Raw genomic sequence first — 25,320 nt, 5'->3', positions numbered from 1 at the left:
TAGGGAATTGAGGTTGTAACGGCAGCTAACGATAAGATGCAGAGATGACAGAAATCAACCCAAATTAATGCATTAAGTCTTCAAGCTGAAGAATGATACATTAATATATAATACCACATTTAAAGATGTTTTTAAACCTGCCCTTCACAAAAGAGCTAAAAGCAAGTTCTCAAATGAGTACTAGATTCAGCACACTGAGGAATCTTCCTCATATCCATGACAACTTCACATTTACTTTATACATATCAGTTCTGGAAAATCCATGGGGATGTAATCCAAAATCACTCTCAATATATCCTTTAGCTCCAAATCTAGAATGTTTGGCAGTGAACAATATTATTCCTTATAGCATGTTAATCACCTTATATAATAAAATAAAAACTTTTCAATAAATTTTCGACTTGCCTGATAGAATTGTATCACAGGAATATAATTTACTTCATAACATCATATAAAATGTTTATTAAACATGTAAACTATGTAAAATGGCATTAGTCTCCTCCCATCACTTGAAGAAGTGAAAAAAATTACTTCTAAAGGATCTATATTACAGTACTTGGATAGTGATGGTTTAGGGGATCTTGTTATTTAGCTGTTATTTATGGGGTAAAAAGAGTCCAAGGGAAATAATCTCTTGTTGGCATGGCTATTTACACAGAGCTAAATTCAGAATGATGAAGATGCATAAGAGAGTCTCTTCCTCTGATCCATTTAGTATAAACACACACATACATGTGTATTTATGTATGTGTGTATATATGTTCATGTATATATATATCAAAGTCTGTCAGTGTACACAGAAAATATTCTTTAGGTATTCCACCACACAGTTTGGCTAAATCCTAAGCTTTAGAACTTGTAAATTGCAAAGTATTCTTAGCAATTTTTCTGTCCAAAGAGCCGTCAGAACTGAACCACCAGACTTGAATGTTCAAAGCTTGTTCTGATGCTATGGGTTTAGGATAACACTGCTTCTCATTAAGTCAATGACACATTACATTTTCCTTAATGCAGAAACAAACATTTAAGAGTTAAACAGTTCATCAGTCTTCACATTAGATTCTTGAAACAACAAATATGTCATAGTAGAGTGGGTGCTGAAATTAACAGCAGAGCAAAACTATAAAGTGTAGATTTCACCTCATTTGGGAGGGGTTTTTTTGTTTATTTGCTTTTTTTTTTTTTACAAAACATGCTTCTCACAAGAAATTTTGCAATATAAAAGATACAATCGAGATTATCTGGAAGCTATTACTGGATTCTCTAAGCAAGAAAATGTCATTACAAAGAAAAACTACAAGTACCTCTTCCAAAGTTGTGTCAGAAATGCCATAGCCAGTCACATGTAGATGCTGAAGGCTTTGATCTAAAGCTTGAAAAAGACCTTTAAAAGAGGTCTTATCTGCCCTTTCTGGAATCACATAGGTCAGTTCAGTCCCACTGTTCTCTTTCAAGAAGGCTTCTGGAACATGGGTCTGTACCAGCGATGTGACCTGAACAATGTGCTTAGGGTCCTGGATTTCAAACACAGAGGGCTATGAAGAAAGAAAGATAATAATGCACAAAAAATTAAATATTACCAGAAGTATTGGTCTTAATAGAAGAATTCATGCAGGAAGATTTCCACTGTTGAGCCTGCATCACAAATGGGATACAGAGACTACCTCCCAGGAATAAAGGACAGTGAAACAAGCCCCTTTTCAGCTAAATACTGATATTCACCATTTTCAAAGATGCCATTGTGTTTTCTAAATAACAATACCACCCACCCAAAACAACCAAGAAAGCTGATAGAACCATGTTTTGCAGGTTATCTAATAATCTATATCACATATTACTTCCTGGCATGGACATGCACCTCCCTTAAAATATACTTGGCAAGCACTCTTCAGTACAGTACATTTTTAATATACCTTTTTTATGAGTGTTAGACTGTGTCCCTGGCCATATGTCTCCCTCAGATAAGAGGGAGAACCACAGCACCTCAGCTGGCCACGTTGCAGGATGGCAATGCGATCACTGAGCACCTCGGCCTCATCAAGATGGTGAGTGGTAAAGATCAGCGTGCAACCTGCATGAGAAAGATTGGTGCATGTCTACAAAACTTGGTTTCTAGAGAACCACCTCACAAGGGTCCTTTAGCCTTAAGGAAACATGTTTTCAGGACTCTTCAAAATCTTAAATACAGGACACAAACAAAATCTGCATTCAGAATCACAATTTGAGTTATATTCATGTCTAAACTTACTTTGCCCTGTTTTATACACAGCAAGAAGTATTAAGGCTTTAGAACCTCCAGCTGTTTTAAAAGCTTAAGAAATTCCTTAAAACAACAAAACAGCAGTGTCTCTTTCAATGGATCATTCAAAGTGAGTTATTACAGCTAGTTGAGTGCTCACTAGCTGAAGAGTTTGCTTCCCACAATCAATTTTAGAATTAGTGTAGCAGACTGACTGATGAGTATATTTTCCTTAGAAGTATATAACCATCTATATACAAGTATATGTAAAATGGGAAATGGAAACCAGTAAGTAATTTTGAGAAGCTGAAAAGAGGGAAGAAACTTCAGGACAGAATTTAGAACTAAGCTCAATCTTTTTTTAGATTGGGCATCTTTCTGTACAATAGCAGATAATTCTTATAATGCCATTTGACTTGCCTTTAAGTTACCAAGCTCAACTTAATATTCCCTCAGAAATTAATGTATTTAGGTTCTGATAATATTTTGACTACACTTTGACTATCCAATTTAAATTTATGGAAGAAAAAAATCCAGAAAGGAAAATAAGAAAATAATTATGCATTTAAACTTTGTACCAGCTTTGTACTTCAGAAGAACATCCCAGATACTACGGCGAGAACATGGATCTACTCCACTGGTGGGCTCATCCAGAACAACTGTCTTTGAGTTTCCAATAAAGGAGATGGCAATTGACAGCCTCCTTTTCATTCCCCCAGAAAGGGCTCCAACAGGTTTGTACTGATGTTGGGATAGATCCACATCTTCCAGAGCTCTGAAACAGAAGTACAGAAACAGGACCAATTTTGAAAATGTTTTTCTAGTCACATCCTGTCCACTCAGAGAAGAACTACTGAAAAGTCACTGCAAATGCAAAGTAATAAAATCACTACCTCTGACTGATTATATACTTTGGTGTCAAAAACAAATAGGAAAATAAACATGTCTTTACCTACAAGGCATAAATGCTCATCATCACCTGATGCACAGATTCTGAATAAGTATTGTACAGAAAAATTTTTAATTAAAGCTAATAACATAAATACTAGTTTTTCCAACAACTTCAGCAAACTCCAGATTATAGCCCCTTTAAACAATGATAAATACTGTTGGCTTCATAAGTCAAGCAGTGCCTCAGGTTTTGCAAACTACTTAAAGAACACAAGAGATGCTTGAGATTTTAGAAAATGTGTAGTCATTTGTAGTACATAAGGTAACACCACTCCATTTTTTTTCTTTTAGAAGACATATGTTTGTGAAATAAAGCGATTAGTGATCCCTGGGTAGAATAATACTATCTAATCAAATCTAATCTACTTCCTGTGTTAACGATGGGGAGATACCTTACAGATGTTTCTGATTCAGCCCTTGCCCTCTGATGATGATCTTGCATCTGAGCATGGTATGGAAGCATGACTAATAAAGGCAACACTGTAAGACCTTTAGTTTATTTTACATCAACTGAGCATCCAGTCAGTGACCTAAGAGCTTTCAGCTGCTATCAGCCTGTCAAGGAAGACATAGAAGCCTCAACAGTCCTAAGCTAAACTCCTGAATCGTTTCAGTGAATATGCAGTCTGTATGGCATGCCAATTACCCTGAGAGAATTTCTCTTTTTTAAGAAAACGTCTCAATAGCTGTTTTATAGATAGAGAGTGAGGAAAATTATTCTTACCCTCTTCAGAAGCCCTCTTTTGTTTGTTAATAAAAAGATTTTGTTTCATTCTTTTGTTACTTTTCTAATTTCTCTGAAGTCTTTCAAAGCATTTTTTGCCTTTAAAAATAATTTAATTCTTCTTAGTAGCAAGGCCTGAAGAGTTCTGCGTGTTCTTATGGGCCATTAACATGACAGACTACTGCTAGAATTACAATTCAGCAGTCTAAGTACCATAAGATACAGAATATTATTTTGCATAAATATTAAACCATGCACTAGGTTTGTTTTTCCTCTGTGGTTCTAGAGAATTGCTTCTCTTGTTTCTGAAGAGAATGTAGTGTCCCATACCTGAGTTTGTTCTGATCAAAATTTAAAAGTAACAAGCTTTTATGATAGCTACCAAAAAGGAAAGCCACTTTGCCCCAAATGCCTCTGCATACACTTAAGGAGAAGTCCCATCAACTTGACATTTATTTCTATTGAAGCATGGAAGTGCCCAGCCCTGCACAGAGTCTAGCATGAATCAGAAGGTGAACAAAACTACTTACACAACTACACTGTTTGGAAAGCATTGATTTTATTCCTGAAGTACTTTTATTCCTGGAGTAGAGAAAGGGCAGTTTGCTATTAATGAACCAGACCTCAGCTTGTACAGTTTACCAGTTAGTTTAATATACACTAGGCAAAAATAAGATCTAGTCCTGTATCAAAGAAGTATCAGCACAAAAACACTAGCAAATGTTTTTAACGTGACAAGTGGCAAATCCTGTGAGGTCATGTCAGAGCTCTGACTTGTTTTCTTACTGGATTGTTAATTTTTAAACCTCTTCATTTATTAAAAACATTTCAAGGCTGGATTTGGCAAAGGAAAATAAGGTGACCTGTTTAAGAAGGTTGTAACAAGCACTGCTTTTACCTGGCTTTTCTAGTTTTCTAACCTTCCTTCTGCTGCACGTGAGGCAATACAGGATAGTAAATATATAATTAATAGTAATAGTAAATAATAATATATACATTGTTGATTTATCTAAAAACTCAGGGCAAGCACAGAAGTTTAGTTTCTATCTGCCTCTCCAGCAAGGACAGAGGTAAGGCAAACAGCATGAGGCAGAACCCCTGCAGCTGCTACAAGGCTAACCAACTCCACTCCAGTCAAAACATCATTATTTGATGGTTCTGTATACCAGGTTTTTAAACATTGACAATTCCACTACAAGTAGATTCAAGTAAGAGTTAGAAACTAGGAAATTTATTTTCAAGTCACAATTTCAGAACATGAAATGCGATAAAAACTCACAAAACCCTGCAGTTTCCATTGGGTTTTGCTTACAAGTTTTGCATTTTCTCCTTCCTGTTTGAGTGGCTTGCAATAGTCATTACCAATTTACTTGACAGATTTCAACAAATGGACAGAAAACTTACCCACTGACTTGCTCATTCAGCTGTTCTTTTGTCCACCCGGGTGCCTTCACGGACCCGTAAAGCAGGAGATGCTCTCTCACCGTCAGTGTGTTGAACAGGACATCGTACTGGGGGCAAACACCCAGCTCTGTCCTGATGGCAGTCAGCTCAGTGCGTATGTCCTTCCCATCAACAATAATGGTACCAGAGCTTGGTGGATACAGACCAGTCAGCAGGGATCTGAGGCAAGAAAAGAAAAAATAATCAGCAAGATAACATGCAATTGGCTCAGCACTTGGATATCCTGAGGTATGTTCTAGCATTCCTAGAGCAACACCAATGCAGCTGAGTACAGTTATAGAAACATCACTAGTGTTTTGGGTTTGGGTTTAGCTATTTTTGCTTTTGGTGGCTTTTTTGGTTTGGTTGGGTTGTTTTTTTTTTTTGGTGGCTTTGTTGGTTGGTTTGTTGGTGGGTTGTTTTGTTTTGGTTTTGGAACATGATCTCAAGAGTTCTTCATTTCCCTTTTTCCAAAACAAAATCAATTTTTTTCCCTAATCAAATCTAACAGGTGACTGTTTCCTTTTTCACATGGGTATTCTGTGAAAAGTGTTTCTCAGTTATGTCCCATCCTGCATCACTGGCTTGATGAATGCTGATCATAGCTAACAGAAAGGTAGAAACACAAACTTTTTAGTTGAGACATTTTTAAAGGTCATTTTTCATTTCAGTACTTTCATTTCTGGTCAACTGCCAAGAAAGAAGTCCCCTGCAATCTTTAGGGACAAATAGGTTGCCAGAAGAGAACACTCCTTCCAGACGTGTTCAACTCCACAACCAGACATGCCCAGGTCTTACTTGAGCTGTTCCTGAGATATAACATCATGATTTAAGTGGCACAGAGGACTTAGTTCTGTATTCATTACGTTGCTTTTGTCATAGATATACAACCTTCACTTTCCATGTGCTTTGGGGAGTTTATCAAATATTTATTTGGGGGTAAAAAAAAAAAAGGCATAGCAAATAGTTCGCAAAATTTTGAATTGAAACAGCAGAGCAGAGATCAGAGGGGATAGTAATAGCTGTAAAAGTCAAACTTACATAACTGTTGTCTTGCCAGCTCCATTAGGTCCCAAGAGCGCTGTTATCTGGCCCTTATGGAAAGTGAGGTTGAGATCTTTAACAGCAGCCTTCTGACCGTCCACGTGCTCTTTGGTGAGTGACAGGAGCACGACGCCAATGGTGGCTTCTTCAGTGCAAGGCCCTTTCCAGCTCTGAGGTGCTGGGTCTGTGTGGGGAAGAGCAACAGAACAAGCTGGTTGCTGAATCTAAACATTTGTGTGTGTGTGTGTGTATGAAAGGAATAACAAAATAACTTAACCCCTGCTACCATTTACCAAAGACTAGAACAGATGTTCAAACTGTCTGAACCGACACAAACTACACTGAAATGAAAGATACCATGCCAATTAATATTTGCTGAGATTTTGGCCCATTTGCAGTTTTAAAAAGCAGCTTAAAACAGTTATGCCAAGTTATGTGGGTATCTGCATACATCTTGATAAAGTCATAAAATAGTTGCTATATTTTATTTTTAGTAAAAAAATACTTACAATAACGTTACTTGAATCATTTTTATGCCCATAAGCATGAGAAAATTCTAACTGTGTAAGCTATTTCACATATGTCACCCAGTTCCAGGCACACAACACTGACATAACATTCACAGGCATAGGCAGTTAATCTTCTCAATTCCCCTCAGTCAGCTAAGAAAAGCAGACCCCTGAAATGATTCAGAGCAGCAGCCTAGTCTAAAGATAATTCAAAGTCCTCAAGGCAAGTAGACATCCAGCAGTTTTCTAACTGTGAGGTAACATCCTCAGGAAACTGAGATGCCATATGACACCAGCAAAGTTGCCTTCCTTTCCGTGTCAGGGCGGCACTACTTTCCAAACATGAGCACAGTCAATCAGCAGCCATTACACTATCAATGTGTAATATTTTACTGACTCGTTACAACTGAGAGATCTGGCCGTTGATTGGCTTATTTTCTTTTTAAGCAAAGGCAAGCCAGATTGGAATGTTATGCCAAAGAAACAACATCTATGCCTGAGAATTATGAGAAGAGAGAATTATCCTTATGAATATACATTTATATAAAATATTTATGGTTTATAGTTATACTGTTTGCAACACTTTTACATAAATAAAATGTAAACATTACAAGAACAGAGAATTATGCTATACATAAAAAGCTTGAATTATATAAATCAAATTATAAATAAAAAATTACATAGTTATTTCAAAGATTGGTTTGTTTATGCTGTGCATGAAGAAGTTTTTTTGCTCTTTTCACACTCAATTTTAAGCTTCTGTCAAAAATTCTTTCTAAACTTGAGGTCACTTGCTAGCAAGGTACTACCAGCAGTTGTGACACTATTGAGATCTTCCTAACCTTGCACCTCTCTTCCAGGTACCTTTCCACCGTTTTCCTAAATTTTCATCCTGTAAATTAGCAAGCATTCAAGTGCAGAGTGGGCCTCAGGAAAGACTCAGAGGAAGAGCCCCAAGTTACTTGCAAGCACTAAACTGATTACCCTGGGACTTCCCCAAAGGGGAGTTCCAAGAGGGTACTCAACACCCTGCTCTCTGCCAGCACTGCTCTACTTGTAGCTCCAACTGGTAGGACCTACACTCCCAGCTCCTCCCTCACACACCTGTAATTTTCCTAAATGTTCTCCATGCCCCTGGAACCAGCCCTTACCTGGGCTGTGTGGAACAACTGAAGACATTGCCTGGGAGCAAGTCACTTTGCTGTTCCAAGAAAATTCTTCATGGATGCATTTATCCCACTGCCAGTACAATGGCATGCAATTCTTTTAAAGACAGGAAGCTCCTTTTCTGCATGACAGTTTTAGCATTCACACACAGGCAATTTGCAATCAACCACATGACATGAGGAGAAGTGACCCACCAAGTGTAGGCAAACACGTAGATGGCTTGAGGCACAAACCACACTAATAACTGGTCAGGTAGAGAAGTTTATGTCTTTGTTTTCCACAGATTATGTGGTAAACTCAAAGGGAAACCCCGGAAATCTTCATTTTATGTAAGGACCAAACTCAATCATCTTAACAAAATGGAGTTGTTCCAAATTGCAGAAATTCAGGCTAAACTCATAAAAATAGTTTTTCCACAAGTGTTTAAATGAACCTCAAGACATTTTGAAGTCTGCTCTAATCTAGGAGACACCTCTGTGTAAAACTGCTGCATTGTTCAGCTTCTTCAGGTATGCTACAGACAACTGGATCATTTCTAAGATATTGTAATTTCCAAAAAACACAACCCTTCTAAGGGTTGTTCTAAGGCCCAAGATGGAATATGGATAAGAGTGACTTACTCCTTCATTTCCAAAATCTAAACTACATGTGAAAAAGTCCTTAAAGGAACTGGAGAGGGGGAAAAAAAAGTGAAAAAATCTGAATTAATTGTAAGCAAGCGAACATACATAGAAGAGCAGTGAAAGTATCTGGAGGCAGATAAAAATTAGTTACAATAACAGCTTTCCAGACAAAAGGCTAAGAAGCAGAGACAGGAAGAACAGTGATTATAGAAGAGGGAAATTAAAAATAGAAGGGAAAGAAATTAACAAAGTTAATTTTTCCAATGAATCAAGAAGCAAATTTTTAAAAAGTAATAAAACCCAACACGTTTCAGATTCAGTTAGAGTATGAAAGGGTTCTGTGAACTCCAAAAGATCCAAACAAAGCAAGAGCCAATACACTGGCACAGGATGAACCCAAGAGGTACGTACTTTACATCTTTTAAAGCATTTTCTTAAATATTTCTGTACAATAGTTTTTCACTGAATGAATCAAGCATTACAGGGGGTAGTACAATGTAGCAGTTATTATATAATATTTGTAATATATACTAAATAATCAAAGAGAGAAAAGGACAAGATCTAAACATATAATACAGGACCAGGCAATGATAAAAGCAGTGAACATGACTAGCACACCATTCAGAAAAAAAAGCCATTGTTCAAATTCTGTTTCTACAAACCTTTTTCTTGGAAGTTTTCATTGAAGAAAAACATATTAGAATTCAGATAATGTCTCTTGCTTCTCTCTGTACCACACAGCTTCTTCCAGTAGGAAACAGTAAAGGGAAAGTACCATCGGTTCTTTAATCCAAACTTTCCTATATTAGAATTATGATATAAATTGTTGAAAAATTGATAGTCATTTTGCATCTGTTTGTAGACTACTAATTTCCTATTACTGCTTACAATGAGCTGGTTAGACCATTTAATTAGCCCAAATACTTGGCTCTGCTTAAAAATGTTAATAAAGTGTCATAAAAGTCATTTTGTCATAAAACCAGGTCCTGCCATAAAATAATCAAACTTCAGTAATGCTTTACCCTGTCTCCAAATCAGTTTCAAAGTGTAACAGAATAATAGACTTAACATAATCTTGTAACACATAGGAATGAAAATGCACCAAATACTCTTCCAGGACAAAGAGCCTAATTTTTTATTATGAAAATAGTCCATTGCACCAGCTCTTCCATTAAGATCTGCAAAATGCAAACAAATCAGCCACCACAGGAAGCACTTATTGTGTCACATAAACAGAAAAGGCAAAAACATACTCCTATGTACAACCTAATCTTTGGCATTGCCTGATCTTTCCAGGCATCACTTACCCATCACAAAACACACTCTCTCTTTGGAATACCATTACATTGACACTGAAGGGCAAATGTCAATTTAAGATAAAGTTTTTAAAATTCAGTTGCATATTCCACCCACCCCTATCTTTCAAGGCAAAATTAATTTTTAATTAAAAAAAACCAAAGTAGCCAGAAAAAAAAAAGTGAAATATGCAAATGAGAGGAAAGGTAAAACATACAGTGAGGCATGAGGCTATGATTAATAATACATCAACCAACTCAATAAGAGTTGTAAAGCTTGGGTCATGAAAAAAAATTTAAAAACACACCACTACTTTCTGAAAATATACTTGAAAATCAATTTGTTTTCTTTATGAACTGGATGGTGGACTGATTGGGAGCAAGATACAGTTACCAGGCTGTCTGAAGTTTTTCTGATCTGAAAACATGCTACTGTTCATGGGTTTCAGCCCAAGTACTGACTCAGAAGATTCACCATTTTTACAGGAAGTTTTGCTACTAGACTAAGCTCTGTTACTGAAGAACCAATAAATTCCTAATTCTATCAAATATTTGGCCTACCCATCACCAAACAAAAGATATTTCATGCCTGGCTACAAATTCTAGTCCATGTGTTAGCTCTAGTCAATATTTATGTATTTAGGATGACGGTGTTTCCCAGTCCCTAAAGAAAATCAGACAGTTTCGCGCAACAGATCCTTTACTCAGAAAAAGACATAATTTTTGTTTTATTTGCATAAAACCAAGGAAGACAATACCACAATAAGTGTTTCCTATGGTGGCTGATCGGTTTACATTGTAGAGACATTAACGGAGGAATATTATTAAATAACGTCTTCAAAAACATGAAATAAGAACAAGTCTATGATCTTACCAGAAATAATATTGCTGAAATACCAGCCACCTACAGAATATAAAATGGAGTCAAACAACATCATCCAGCACATCCATCCAAAGGTCATGTGTCCTCCTTGTGCCACTGACTGGTGCACATTATTCCACTGAATTCCTGGTAGTAATAACAATGATTTTTTTAAAGGTCAAAGCTAAATCAGTACAGCATTAAAGATCACAAACACATCAACACCACACACTTCTGGGTATTTAAGCACTGGCACAAAACAAATCATAGTAAATAACAGTAATCCTGATGAACAGAAATAGATTTCTATGCCTCTACAAGCCTGTGTTTAGAACAGCAGGTGACACTGCTGCTGGGCAAATGTAGAGAAGCTGTTGTAGAAAGCTTTTTATGAAATTTTAGCTGGCTCTTAATTTGGCAAAAGAAAAAGAACTACAACACTGACAAAATGGGGCACTGATCAATGAATCAGGCTTTAAGCCACTCTGCTGATCTAAAGGAAAGGATTACACAAAGTTAATGTCATTTCTATAATGCTAAATCTGAAAATATAAATCTGTGAATTCTAACTTAGAAGCCTTGTGTGCATTGACTGCTTTCAGAGGTAAACAGGAATGAACTCACTGAATAATTGCTTCATAAAATTATTACATTGCAGAAGACAGGAAAGGAAAAAAGAAGGTGCAAACACTACTGCTACAGAAAGCTACCAGACCACTAAATGAAAAACAAAAGTAACAAAGTTGTTAATTTATTTAAAATATTTCACTTTTTTTACTGAAAATGCTGCTTTGTTTGCAGTACAATGGGTCATGGTATTGCTTCTACAATTCTTTTTCTACAATTGTTAAGGAAAGTAGTTTTTTCCAAAACACATTTTTCCCTTCCTTCAGTAAAGATGAGTCATTTTGATGAAGTGTCTGGTGGGACATTTAAGTAATATTTTCTGCAATTGTCTCTTCCACTCTTACCAGCAGTTGTACCATTATGATACTTTTCAATAGTTCAAAACATCTACTGTCATCAATATTGATCTCACCATAATAGTAAAAAAAAAGGATTACAGTCCTTTAAGTACCTGAACTTGATCTAACTTATTAACTCATTAGAGATTTTTTTCAGAACAAATTGAAAAACATCTCCAACTGAAGTTTTTGAAATAATAATTACAAAGCTTTTCTCCTAACCAAAGAGCTTACCTATTTCTTGGCCTTCAAAATATGTAATGAAAAATATTCCTTGCCCAAATGCGGTTGTAGAAAGAAGACACTACAACACCAGAGGAGAAAGAGGATGTGAACATCAAATAAAAACATGTTGTCAACAAGTTCCATGAAATAAAATATATTGTGATACTAAAAGCAAGCACAAACTAAACAGACATTTTTTTCCTCCACATAGGCTAATGGTTGCTATTTCCTTTTACGTTTTAATCATACTCCCCCAAAAAACATCAGTAGTATTTGCTCCACCTAACAGAGCTCCACTGACCTAGTTATTAATACTGGAAAGTATTATTTTATCTGACCAACTGACACTGAAAAAATTAGCATTTTTTTAATAGTGTATTAATTATTCCACCAGCTTAATTTATTGAGTTATTTTGAAATAGTGAAGCCATAATGTGTGAAATAAGGTTTTCATTATATGATGGTGATATTTGATGTCACGTTCAGGGATATAGTATGTTAGGACAATACAAAGATGTACAACAGCCTTTGGGATACATAAAACAGGAAAGGACCTAAAGAACCTATGCCAAAGAAACATATACCTCAGATTATATGGCTGGACAAATTTCTGATCTATTCTCCAATTATACTTAACAGAAAATCAATCACTAGTTTTCTTCCAAACAAATAATGACTTTTGAGAAGTGGCATGTCACCAGTTGATCTTGAAAATACACTAATGTTAGAAATATTTTGAGGTCAAGACACTAAGAGAACTCATGAGCATGAGGAATGCAACTCCCTGATATTTTCTGTAGGTTTACAAAATTGCCCTGACAATTTATTTTTCATTCCTTTCTACCTTCAAATATTTTCTCAACCGGAGATTTATTGGTGTGATTTATTTCCAGTGATCACAAAAGCAAAGAGAAACATGGGAAAAAATAAGTACATTATGGTCTAAAGTTTTGAAACTATAGAAATTCACAGCATAGTTGGAGGAAAAGTTAGAAAAGAAGAAGAAATATTTACCATTATAATCTGGCTGGTGAAACTCAGCTGGTTCTGCAAGACCAACAAAACTATATAGGGTAAAAAGCTGATCATATAGACAAGGCTGGCACACAGAGCTGCTGTATCGGCACTGCTAAAAAATGCCCCCAAAAAATAGCTTAATGTGATAACTGTAACTCCAAATTCCAGGAGAAAAAGGAAGATAAGGAAGCCATTGCTATAAGCAAAGATACCACTTGCTTTTAAAATGATGGCCAGACCACAGCTGCTTACTGTGAGCACAATGACATTCTCCAAAAACCAAGCAAAGAAATGAATGGCTGGATACACACCCATTGTCTTCATATACTGCAAGACAACATAGCAAAGAGAGTTAAAGTTAGGAAACCAACTTTCTTTTTGTTTTTCTGTTTTAAACATTGTCACCAAGACACTACGAGCTTCCCAAAGGATGTTATCTTCCCTTTAAATTTCTTGGTTTTTTTCCCTTGTCCTGTGCTCTCTCCTGGATCAGACACAGTACTGAGCAGGGCAATCCTCTGAGATCATCACACATGAACATGAGGAGTCACAGTGCTCAGCACAACCCTCTTTTGCATAGGGTTTCAGGACCAGATGTCAGATTACTGGTTCTTCCAGTGAGGAGTTTGCCTTTTTATACTCTAAAACATACTGAAAACACCCATAGCAATGTATAAACGAATTTTTTTTTTCCCATCCTGTTGCTCTTCTGAAAGAAAAATACAGTTTATAATCTTTATGTATTACCAGCAAATAATAATTTAGCCAGGTATGAAGTATATATCTTTTTAAAAAAAAATGCTTTTGGATACAATTGAATAAAACCTCTGAAGTGTTTCTCATAAGGTCAAATCAAAATTACTATTGTTGATTTAATATTTTGAAGCATTAAAAAATTTTATCTTACAACAGAAATATTAGATAAATTAGATAACTCTTCAGTTATTCTCCACATTAAAAATCTTACTCAAGCAGTAATTCTGCTAATATGGTGAAATGAGTGTAATACTTGAAAAGGTGCATTTATCCCTTTAGAAAATGTACCACAAGGACCCTGTCCTTCCATATGCTTGCCACCTGTGAAGACTAGCTGTTGATAGAAGCAAATAATTGTCTCTTTTTTTTTTTTTTTTGTATGCCATCTCCCTTATATTTCTGATAATTACACAGTACGTGACAAATTCTTAACTTGGTTTAGGTAGTTTTATCATTACAGACTACATAGAGCAAAAACTGAAAAAGAATCCAAAACAAAAAACATTCTAATCACAAGGCCTTCCCAAATAACACTTTCCAGCTTCAACTTTTGCTTGTTGCTTTTCTCTCACGGACAATATTTGCATACTGATGCTCAAACAATGTTGTGAATCTGAGTTGACAGCTAGAACTAGAACCTACTGCCCAGAGGAAACAAGTGAAAACAAAGCCATCTGGATTATGAGTACATAAAAGTACCTCAAAAGTTTTGCATTTCACTGCACTTACATGAATAAATTTTAGTTTCAGAGGTTAATCTGCCTCTTACCTCTTCAAGATGAATTTCTCTTTCATAAACCAGCTTGCGAACCATGCCAGCAACTGAAACCATCCATGTTAACATCATCATAAGTGGGAAAAAAAACCCTATGTTGTTCAAGAAACTATGAAAGAACATATAAGAAGAGTTGTCAGCCTTCAAAGGTAAACTATTTCCTAGCAGAATGTTAATACATTAATACTGGAACTGTTCTCAAAATATGCTCAAAATAAGAACTGATATGAACAATAAGATTTATTCCTGTTCTGGTTAGAATTACTTTCTAGAATTATTTTTTTACGTAACAAGCTAAATGTATGTATTGGTACTATATATATATATTATTATATATATATTAGTATTTAAAACAATACAACTGATATAATTACTCTTTAGGGCTCCATTCAAAGTCAAACAAAATTCAGATTTGCATTGATGGCAAATATATTTGGACAATGAGAAATAACGTGACCCAGTCAAATTTATTCCATTGTAACAAATTTATTACCACTGAATAATTTTAAAATCTAATAGTTGGGATGTTTTGATAGTTTTACAGAGAACAACCCTACACTTTTGCTTCAACTTCACCCTTGAAGGGACCAATTTACAGTTTGTGTACAGGACTACTAAGGATTTAAAAGGGATCTCTTAGAATAATCTAAGTTAATTGCACACTATGTTGACACAGCCTCTGTCCAGCAGACTACTCCATATTATGGCTGCAAACATTTTGTAAGGGGTCATTTGCCAGACAAACATTGTATAACATGTTATGTTAAACACAGCTGTTAGACAATATTTGCTAGGCTGTAATACTCTGGTACTGGATGTAATTGTTTCATCCTCTGCAGAGATACACATTCACCCACCAAAGAGTGGGAACCTAGTAGGATCCCAAGTTCTCTAGAACTAATCTAACAAGGATAATACATCAAATTAAAAAGCTGAAAGTTTACTTACAGATCACTGGTATGACAAGGGTAAGGCATGGCTTGCACCTGAATTGCTGTCTCTGAGGTGTCTGTCCCAGTCTGTGCTGAAATAATTGCCCTTTCAATCATGTCTTGAAGAGGAATAAAGACATGGTTGTATTTAAACCCATCAGCTGGCAACTTGTGGGGATGGGATTTCCATGCTGGGTTTTTAATCAAATCTGTTCTCATGCTGTAGAGAACACTAGTTCTAATTGTATATGAAATGTGTCTTGGAAGGAGATTGCTAGAATCTTGATTCTTGTCCTCTGGCGTATAGAAGATGATACCTGACACAAGAAAACGGGGAGTTTCATAACTAAGTTTATATAATTTATGCTACTTCCGTAGCTAATTCATGGCTAATTACCATATGATATAGAATACATTCATCTGTCGGGGCAGGTCTCCAAACTTTCTTGATCCCAAGCCCAAAAATGGCAGGTTTCAGAGACACACTTTTTACGTACATGAATATGAAATGTAAAAGTTTATTCACATGATAAATGGGTTTGTAACAATCATTTTTATCGGAGGTGATTTGTCATTTTTTGAACTGCAGTTTTCTCTTTGCATCCACTTTTCACCCTTTTTGGGGGACTGATATCAGTTCCACAGCAAAAGCAGCAGCCATAAAATTTGTCCATCAAAGGATAGCAACTTTCATAAGTAGATGACAAAGAAAACATACCAACCCACTAAAACTTACTCTGATAATAATTTTCAAGTCAATTGCAAAACTTCTAGTTTAGCACAGCAGAATTTGTATGTTTGTTTTCTGTAGCTCTATATAAAGGAAAAAAAAAACCCTACCAAACAGATGAAAGCTTAATATGTAGCTTTCATAAAGATTAAGCCAAATACATGAAACTGCTTGTGTTCTCTTTTTGGGTGACCCAGACGTTTTAGGACTTCTGCACAGATGCAAAATGTTGCCCTTTTCTTCCTTAGTAAAAGGGAGAGATATCTTACCTACCGTCCAAAAGGTAATAAAATATAGAATACTTTACTGCAAAGCTTATTTCTTTCAACTGGCCAATCTCATTTTCCCATTTACACAAACAGTTGACTTTCTAAGACATTCCATGAGGCTACGGAGGCTCTGAAGACCACAAACAAAGAAAGGGAAATTCCATTCCAGTTTAACATCTTTGCATGGAGAGGAATGTATGCCTACATCAGAGCATGTAACATTGACATGTTGGACACATTAGGTTCCTTAAAATGCAATCTGCTCTCTCTCTAATAATGTGAAGAGATAATAAGGTCACAGTACTGAAAAATACTCACAAGAAATGTCTTGGCTTATATTAGCATATGACCCTTCCCTAGGTAAATGGAAGCAAAATGGATCTAGAATTTTATAATTCAATTTTCTGAGGGCCAAGATTTATCTGTCCATTTCTTTCTTTGAAGAAAGGAAAATTTCAAGGAAATTTCTTGCCTTTTTAAATATTTTGTAAAATTAATTGATTATCAGCAATAAGTACATAATACAGGAAAAAGAGAGAAAATGTAATCCCAGGCAAGAAAAGAAATTCCTTAAGAATTTATTTACTCTGAATAAAAAAACTAATTTCTCTGAGGCGTTGGTTTAACAGTAAATCTTACCAAAACCCCTCTCTTTCCTCCTTTTAGAAAAGTCAAGAATATAAAAACTAAATTTTTAAAGGGTGTAAACTAGATTAACTAGATAATCTTGTTGTTTTGTTAATTTTCTTCAGTATTCCACATTTTTTCATCTTTTTCTTCTTCAAATATTTATGATCATTCTTTTAAATATTTTGTTAGAAATAAGAAACTTCAATGATTCATTTGGCCATTCCCCAGTTAAAACAATGTAATTAGGCTTTCCAGCTTACATTAGAGCATTTAAATGTGCTTTAACGTGACTGAATTTTATGTTATTTAATGCATGCTTTGAAACTTACCTTAACCTACCCTATCAATAAACACAGACAACAACTACAAAGTCTGAAATTTTCTGTAAAAATACATTTTACATAAGGTACTTACTAGCCAAAAGATTGTTTTCCTGCATGAGTTCATGAGCCTTCTCCTCCAATTTCTCAACAGAGTCAAAAGGCTGGAAACGGTCCAGTAACACACAGGGAGAGATATTTACTACAAGCTGTGTCAACAGGTCAATCTGTTTACTTGCTGAGCTGTTAAGCATCTTGTTCATCAGAGTTTCTAAGATGAGGAAACAAATTGGACTTGCTTAGTTCCAATGATCAGAACAGAAAGGTGTGTTGTCACTTGCACATTGTATTGAAAAAAAAAAAAGAATTTTAAAAAATACAGAAATTTTAGTGTGAACTTGTGGAAGTGCAGTTCATGTTCCAGTGGCTTTTATAAGCCCTCAGCTGCGCTTTCCTTCAATTTCAGAGGAACAAAAAAGTAACAAATTCTAGCAAAGTTCTACAAAGAGACCACACCCATGAAACTGTAGGACTTCTAGCATTTTCATACGTTTCCATAATTACTCACTCACACAAATACAAGGGAATTACTGTACTTCAGACATCACAACATATATTTATCTCTCATTTGGTAACATATTATCCAGTTCTTTTGTCCTTGACACTGTGAATATTTCAAGAACCATACTCTATAGAGCATAAGCATTTTGACAGGAGTCCTACATTTAAAAGCATCTGAAAAAGGTCTAATAATCTCTACATTTTCACTTATCTATGGATCCAGGATGAACATATGCCTCAACCAAAACCTGGTTTGCAAAAAAACACTCAACCTTTGGAGGAATTCAGATCTTCATCCATTGGTAAAGAATGTAGGGATAATGCTATATCCTTATGTTTAAGAGAATGACCAGAAGGAGAGCATGTTAGAAAGCATGATCTAGAAACAATCTTAACTCATCTGGATTTGATGAAAGCATCTGAATTTCTCAGGTAGTAAGCAATGCTATAAAACATGTATAAAACATCCAACACAATTTTCCATCTTACATTTTTCAAGACTCACTTGAAGACACAGCCTTTAAAAAGAATAGGTGATGACCTCCTGTTATGACAGTGGTGACAGACAAATGCTGGATCATAGATGTTACTCAGCATCAGCACAGGAAATATTACAATAAGAAGGCAGATAAGTGGAAAATGTATGAAACAGTCTGAAGAAGAGGCATGACAGTGAGAAAGGGTAAAGTGCACAAGGAGAAAAAGTAGAGGAACTGACAGTCCAACAGCTGGGCAAACAGTGACAGGGTGAATTCATATGTTGAGAGAAACCAGAACCGAATAGAGATGATACATGTCTTATTTATGACTATCCTTGAGGAGGACAATAAAGGAAATACCTATGTTGCTCCTTCTTTTACAGCATTAGAGAGAAGAGAATATTCCTAATATTAAGCCCAAGTGGCAGGGTTAAGTTTTCATATATATTTTTTTTATAAGTATATGCAATTATATGTAGCCCTATATAATTTCTTCTGTATGAAGACAGGCTGAGAGGGTTGGGGTTGTTCAACCTGGAGAAGTGAAGGCTCCAGATAGACACCATAGCACCTTCCAGATTTTATTGTGGCCTTCCAGTACCTGAAGGGGGCCTACAAAAAAGGTGGAGAGGACTTTTTACAAGGGCAGATGTATAGCAAGGGGATAAGAGGGAATGGCTTTAAACTGTAGGAGAGTATGTTTAGGTTGGAACGGGTTGCCCAGAGAAGTTGTGAATGCCCCAAGCCCGGAAGTGTTCAAGGCCAGGCTGGATGGGGCTCTGAGCCACCTGGTCTAGCGGAAGGCGGCCCCACGGCAGAGGGGTTGGAACTAGATCATCCTTAAGGTCCCCTCCTACTGAAAGCATTCTATCATTCAGTGATATATATACACACAAGACCTTAATTTGAAATCAATAATTAGCTAAATAAAGCTTCTCTCGTAAGTTAAATTGTTGAATATTTTAGCATAAGAAATAACATCTGTATTGGTGTTGGCTTGGAGTGTGGTATACCTAAATATTTCTCGTGGAAACACATATATGAAAAAATGCCATCTACATGAAAGTTTTAAAATCAAGATCTATAGAATTGATGACCTTGGTTCTTTCCCATTTATAAATGTAGCAATTATGAATGGAAACCATGGCAAATCTGTGTTCACCATTATCTTTATATTTTGTTAAAAACCAAGTCAGCCCTCATCTTCCACTCAGCTGGTTTAACCTTTTATTAAGTAACTGGGAGGAAATATAAATGGTTTATGTAAAAACCTTCGGGTAGAAGTGCTATTTAAGTAAAATAAAAAGCTTCTGGAAAAATAAATTTGAATAAATCAGGAATAAATAAATTTAGGTCAAAAATTAGAAGGAAGTTTTTAGTTATCAGAAGATTTGGGTGGTGGCACAGTTTTCAATGATGACATTACAGCTGTTTGTTTCCTGCCTTCTAAATACACACAAAACTACTTCATTACAGTGTGGACAGCAGAAGGGTAGCACAAAAGAAAGCTGCTTGTTTTGGTTTTACTTTTTTATCACCCTAGCTGCTGTATACTGAATTGTATGCAGCCCTCTGTAAGGGAGAGTCCTTGATAGTGAAAAAAAACTTCACATCTGGAAGAAATCGCAGAAGGATGAGAGAGACATTCAGCAAGTAAGACTTTAAAAGAGGAGCTTGCAGCACAAATGCCTTCCAGTGCCTTCCTGAAGGTTTGTAAGGACTGTGCTCAGCAAGGAGCTCACAAGTACTAGTGGAATAGGGTTTATATAAAATTGGTAGAAAATTATTCCAAGTTGCTGGGCTGCAAAGCAAGCATAGAGGAAAATAATTGTCTTGCCCACACACAGCTAGCTTAGAAAGCAAAGGGCTTTAAAAGAAAACCACAAGCTTTTCAGCCCTCAGCTAAATATTCACCTTGCTCCACATGAGTAAATCTGACACAGTAACCCTGTTAAACACTTTTAGAAATTGATAACTTTGCAAGGTCTTGCAGCATGATGATTTTATAGAGAGTTTAGAAGAGTTCTACATCTATCCACTCTGTCCATGACACTTTACAGCAGGAGTAGCAAGGAGAATAACGTCACTAAGTCTGTTAAAATTTTTATAGCATTGCAGAGAAATTAAAAAATATACAAATACAAGCAACTTGTATTTGAGGACAATTAGAAGTCAGCTGAATGAGAGTGAAGATGTGACAAAAGAAGGGAATATTTGCTTTTGTTAGAAAACATAATCACAGAGATCAGGAGATTTTAGAAAACTGGAGTTTTGGATAAAAAAAAAGATTGTGAGTGGTAAAACCAGTAACATATGGATATATTCAAGGCTTTAATTTAATGCAAGCTAGGTAATTACAGGACTAAACAGCTGATGCAATATAAGATTAATGAAATTTCTTAAAAAACAAACAGAAGAACAGAGGCTTACAGTTAAATTACACATTATTATGGACTAATAAAATGAAAAAAAATATACAGACTAAGACAAAAATATGAGTGCATATCATTTTTCAAGAAGTAAAATGACCAAGTGAATCTATACAAAGTATAATCATCGTGTAAATGCAGAGGAGTGCTCTGGCACTTTGGAGAGATCAGTTTCACAAAGGCATAAAAGCTCTTGTGATCTATAGCCCATATTGATTTTCAGTTTTTATATGATGTTAATTTCATCAACTGTATTCCCTTAAAATAAGGAAATTCTAGTTTCATAACCCACTCTACTTAAATCATATTCTGTCCTGACCATTCAAACTATAAACCATTTATTGCATATTATCGAATCTCTTTAGTTCTGTTAAAAAGCTTGAGAAACACAGGTACAGATTTCTGTGATGTTGTCCACATCAGTGAGGATGGATCTGATAATTCCAGAGATCAGGATAACTCTTTAATGGAGTCTGGTTTGTCCATGTAGTTCTCAGTGTTAGGTCCACAGAAACCAAATCCAGTTATTACTCAACTGATAGATTGAGATAGCTGTTTCCAGCAGGCCCTGCAGTTTTAGAGACTTGCTCTTTCTTACATCCTATCTTTCCAATATTGTGTTTCTGCAGGCTTGGGTTTTTAGCTGTATTATGATCCATCTTCACCTTGAGGGGTGAGCTTTGCCCAACCCAGACAAGCCAGCAGCTCACTGGTTAAGAAAATCATCTGAAGAGAAAGTAAATTCAAATTTGATTCGCTTGTCTAGGGAGTCACGGAGCACAGATTCATTCCAGTTTGAATTCCAGATGCCATTTGCCATTTTTCTTAATGGAAGTGTGCGCAGCCAGCCCTAGTCTTCAAACAAAGCCTTCAAACCAAGGCCAATTTCAACTAAATCTCACAACCTGTTTGCAAAAGAAAAGCCACACCAGCTCACACCAACCATGACCACATGTATTGGTTTGGCACAGCCTGGTTTTTGGTAGCTGGGGGGCCACAGAGGTCACTCCTCTGAGAAGGTCCTGGAAGTTTCCACCATGTCCAGCAGAGCAAATCCCTGATGACTCTGAAGGGGGACATGCTGGTGGCCAAACCTGGGCCAATGAGAGAGGCTGGTAATGCCTCTATGATGACATATTTAAGAAGAAAATCAAAACAAAGTCACACAGTTTTTCTTCCAGCCAGAGAAGAGGAGGGGGTGAGAACATGTGAGGGAAAACAACATGGCGACACCAAGGTCAGTGAAGAAGGAGGGGGAGGAGGTGCTCCAGGTGCCAGAGCCAAGGTTCCTCTGCAGGCCATGGTGAGGACCATGGTGAAGCAGCTGTGCCCCTGCAGCCCATGGGGATCCATGGGGGATGCAGAGATCCACCCACAGCCTGTGGGGGAGGTGCCCATGCTGGAGCGGGTGATGCCTGGAGGAGGCTGTGATCCAGTGGGAGACCCAGTGGAGAGAGAGGGCCTTGCTTCCAGGCTGGAGCAGCCTGTCCTTAGAGGACTGAACCCCGTGGAAAGAGAGACCCACGGCTCAGCAGTTTTGGGAGGGCTGTGTGCCCGTGGGAGGGGCTCATGCTACAGGAGGTGCGGTGTGGCTGCTGCTCCTGAGAGTGGACCGATGTCAGAGAGGTTCAGGGAGAACTGCCTCCTGTGGGAGGGACCCCACAGGAGAAGACTGCTCTCCTGGAGCAGTGGAAGGGAATCTCAGTGGTGAACTGACCAAATGCCCTGTCTCCCTGCGCTGTTGGTGGAAAGGAGGGAGGGGCTGGGGGGAGGGAAGGTGTTCTAAGGACTTATTTTACTTCTCACTACCCTCCTTTGACTCTGTTAGTAATAAATTCACTTTGAAACCTTAAGTTGAGCCTGTTTTGCGCTTGAATTATTGTAGAGGGATTCCTTGTGGAACAGGGGCATATGATACCCCTGGAAAGATTGGACAACCCAGGGTTGCTGAGGAAAATCCCCTGAAATGGCCCCTGGCTGCAGGCAGCCCTGAGTCCTTGACAAAGCAATACACTGGTCAGCTCCCCCACGGATTAGAGGCCGTCTAGAGGGACTGGGTGTGAATCTTTGCAAAAGTAGATACAAGCTTGTGTAGGTAAACAGTGACGGGAGAACGATGCTCAAATCATATTGGTGCATGTGTCATTACTCTGGCTAGCTCTCCAGCGCTTGGGCCCCCCCAAAAAATTATTTCTGCCAGTCCTTAACTCATGAACACTTTGTTAATTTTTTTCTCTCCTCTACCCAGTTGTGACAGGGCCGGGTGAGCGAGTGACTCTCATGGGTGTCTGGCATTGAGCCAGCGTCAAACCATGACACTGTACCAGCTCAGGGCAGCAGTACAGCTTAAGACTGAGAACACATTTAATTTACAAGCTCTCAGGAGTTTCCGTGGATTTTGTCCATCTCCTGCCTAGAGGCAGATACTGAAAACCAATAAAAGCTGTACTTCAGGTACACTTAATTTATTTTAGCTGTAGTCTTAATTCTTTGACTGTAAAGCAGACTTAATGACCTGTATTTCTGTAAAGTCCATTTTTTCAAAGCAATGAGGGTCACAAAGTCCCTCTGTGGGGGTGCCTGAGAGCTCATTACTGCCCTCCTCCAGAAAGTGACTGGAACAGATTTGTGTCTGGCTCATAATTTTCCTAACACCACTGACCTGAAACCACACAGATCTGTCCTTTCTACCACAATCCTCCTCTAGGAAGTACCCTGCTCCCTTTGTCCATGATGTCATACTGTCTGTTACTGCATTTTATCCCCCTTTTTCTGATCCTCAAAATCATGAACTTTTCTTAAATGACATTGGACTCTGCTTCAGTACAAACTTTTCCTTCTGGCACATGCTGGCAAGCATTTTAATGACCATGCACCTACCTTACTGACAGCTGGACATACTGAACTATTTTCAACTATCAAAGTCTTATGAAATAGTTAAGTAACTTAATTTTAAGGCATAATCCTTTCTCTTCTCCTACTTAAATCCTTGAATATCCCAAATTAGTCAAAATAATAGTTTCCCTTCTTCTCCAATAAGAAACATTCTCCTTGGGCTATCTATCTAACCCTGGAGGCTCTCTGTTTGACTGCTGGGGTTCACTACCAATGCAGAAAGGGGCCAGCCAGGGATGGCTGTGCCCAGGGGGAGGCTGCTGGGCAGACCCATGCAGACCCATGAATCAGGGCCACTTCTTTCCAACAGAGCTGCACAGAGCTGGGCCTGGGCCTGCTCCAGGTGGCAGCTCCCACCACTACACACCTGGTTCTGGACCTGGGCATGGACCTGGGCCCACACTGCTTCCCACAGGTTGATGTTCTGCCCTCAGCATCATCCCCATGGCCCCACTGGTCTATCCCAGGGCTGGGACTGACCCTGGTTGCTTCCTACTGACAATGCAGCTCCCTGGTTATAACCCTCTCAGGCTTTTCTGAGGCTCAAGGGCACCACACTCAACTGATTCTGGATAAATGGAGAAAAAAACCCACAGAGACTTTTTGATCAAACACACTCTATCCAATCTCATTTTCTATTTATTTCCTTCAAAATGTACTACAAAAATATACTTCTACCTAATGGAACTGTGGCTACTGGGTTTATATCTCCCTTTGCTCCTTTTAAGTATAGATATGTTTGGACTCTCCCATGACACTTTGCCACTTCTGACTTGTTACCAATATTGTTTCAATATTTGAAATTCAAATTATCCAGTCACCCAAAAGAAAAAAGACAATTACAATTACAACTGAGACTAACTCAAGAGCGTAAAGTCTCTTATTACTTTGCTTAAGTATCACTGAGATAGGTAAAATATTCAATTTCAACTAAATGTAGTTCTAAATTGAAGTCTAACAGGGCTAATCATTACATGTACTTTCATATACGTACCATATGCTTGCATTTTTTTAAGGAGTTTTTCCATGTTGATATCCAAATTACTTTCTATGAAATGCTTTATGAAATTGTTTTGAAGTGCTTCCTAAAATGAAAAGTGATAGATGTTACCTCAAGTTTACCTTCTCTAAATATACAAAATATACATATGCATTAATGTTCAGTTCCATTACCAAGATTTCCTGCATAACACTGGAGAAGTCATTTAGCCTCTCCATCTCTTCGGTCTTTCCCTCTTAACAGGTTAACACCACACCTTTCAAATAAATGGCAGGGGGTGGGAAAGGGATTTAGGAGAGGTGACAGGGGAAGACACAAATATGTAGAACGGAAAAACCCAAGTAACAAGAATGCTTTTTTTATTTTATAGTCAATATTTCCCTCATCAGTTTTTTTAAACAGTTTTACATTTTGCTGACAAACATAAGCAATGAACAAACAAGTACCAAAACCATTTTATTTCCCATGTTGTTCAGTGAT

At 37.2% G+C, this 25,320-nt stretch overlaps 1 protein-coding gene across 1 annotated transcript in view; it reads right to left on the bottom strand.

The window, feature by feature from the left end:
• ABCA13 (ATP binding cassette subfamily A member 13) overlaps positions 1 to 25,320 on the bottom strand; it is a 171,411-nt gene that overhangs the window by 93,099 nt on the left and 52,992 nt on the right. The window contains exons 22-34 of the mRNA XM_069005904.1: positions 24,835 to 24,925; positions 17,571 to 17,747; positions 15,544 to 15,844; positions 14,590 to 14,704; positions 13,062 to 13,391; positions 12,057 to 12,126; positions 10,870 to 11,004; positions 9,363 to 9,500; positions 6,399 to 6,585; positions 5,319 to 5,537; positions 2,818 to 3,014; positions 1,914 to 2,071; positions 1,305 to 1,535 (exon numbers count right to left, since the gene is read on the bottom strand). Of these exons, the coding sequence (XP_068862005.1) occupies positions 1,305 to 1,535; positions 1,914 to 2,071; positions 2,818 to 3,014; positions 5,319 to 5,537; positions 6,399 to 6,585; positions 9,363 to 9,500; positions 10,870 to 11,004; positions 12,057 to 12,126; positions 13,062 to 13,391; positions 14,590 to 14,704; positions 15,544 to 15,844; positions 17,571 to 17,747; positions 24,835 to 24,925 (2,349 nt within the window). The remainder of the gene's footprint in view (positions 1 to 1,304; positions 1,536 to 1,913; positions 2,072 to 2,817; positions 3,015 to 5,318; positions 5,538 to 6,398; positions 6,586 to 9,362; positions 9,501 to 10,869; positions 11,005 to 12,056; positions 12,127 to 13,061; positions 13,392 to 14,589; positions 14,705 to 15,543; positions 15,845 to 17,570; positions 17,748 to 24,834; positions 24,926 to 25,320) is intronic.

This window comes from Aphelocoma coerulescens, chromosome 2 (assembly GCF_041296385.1).
Source record: "Aphelocoma coerulescens isolate FSJ_1873_10779 chromosome 2, UR_Acoe_1.0, whole genome shotgun sequence".
Taxonomy (NCBI): Eukaryota; Metazoa; Chordata; class Aves; order Passeriformes; family Corvidae; genus Aphelocoma; species Aphelocoma coerulescens.
This window is presented reverse-complemented; position numbering and strand designations above follow the sequence as displayed.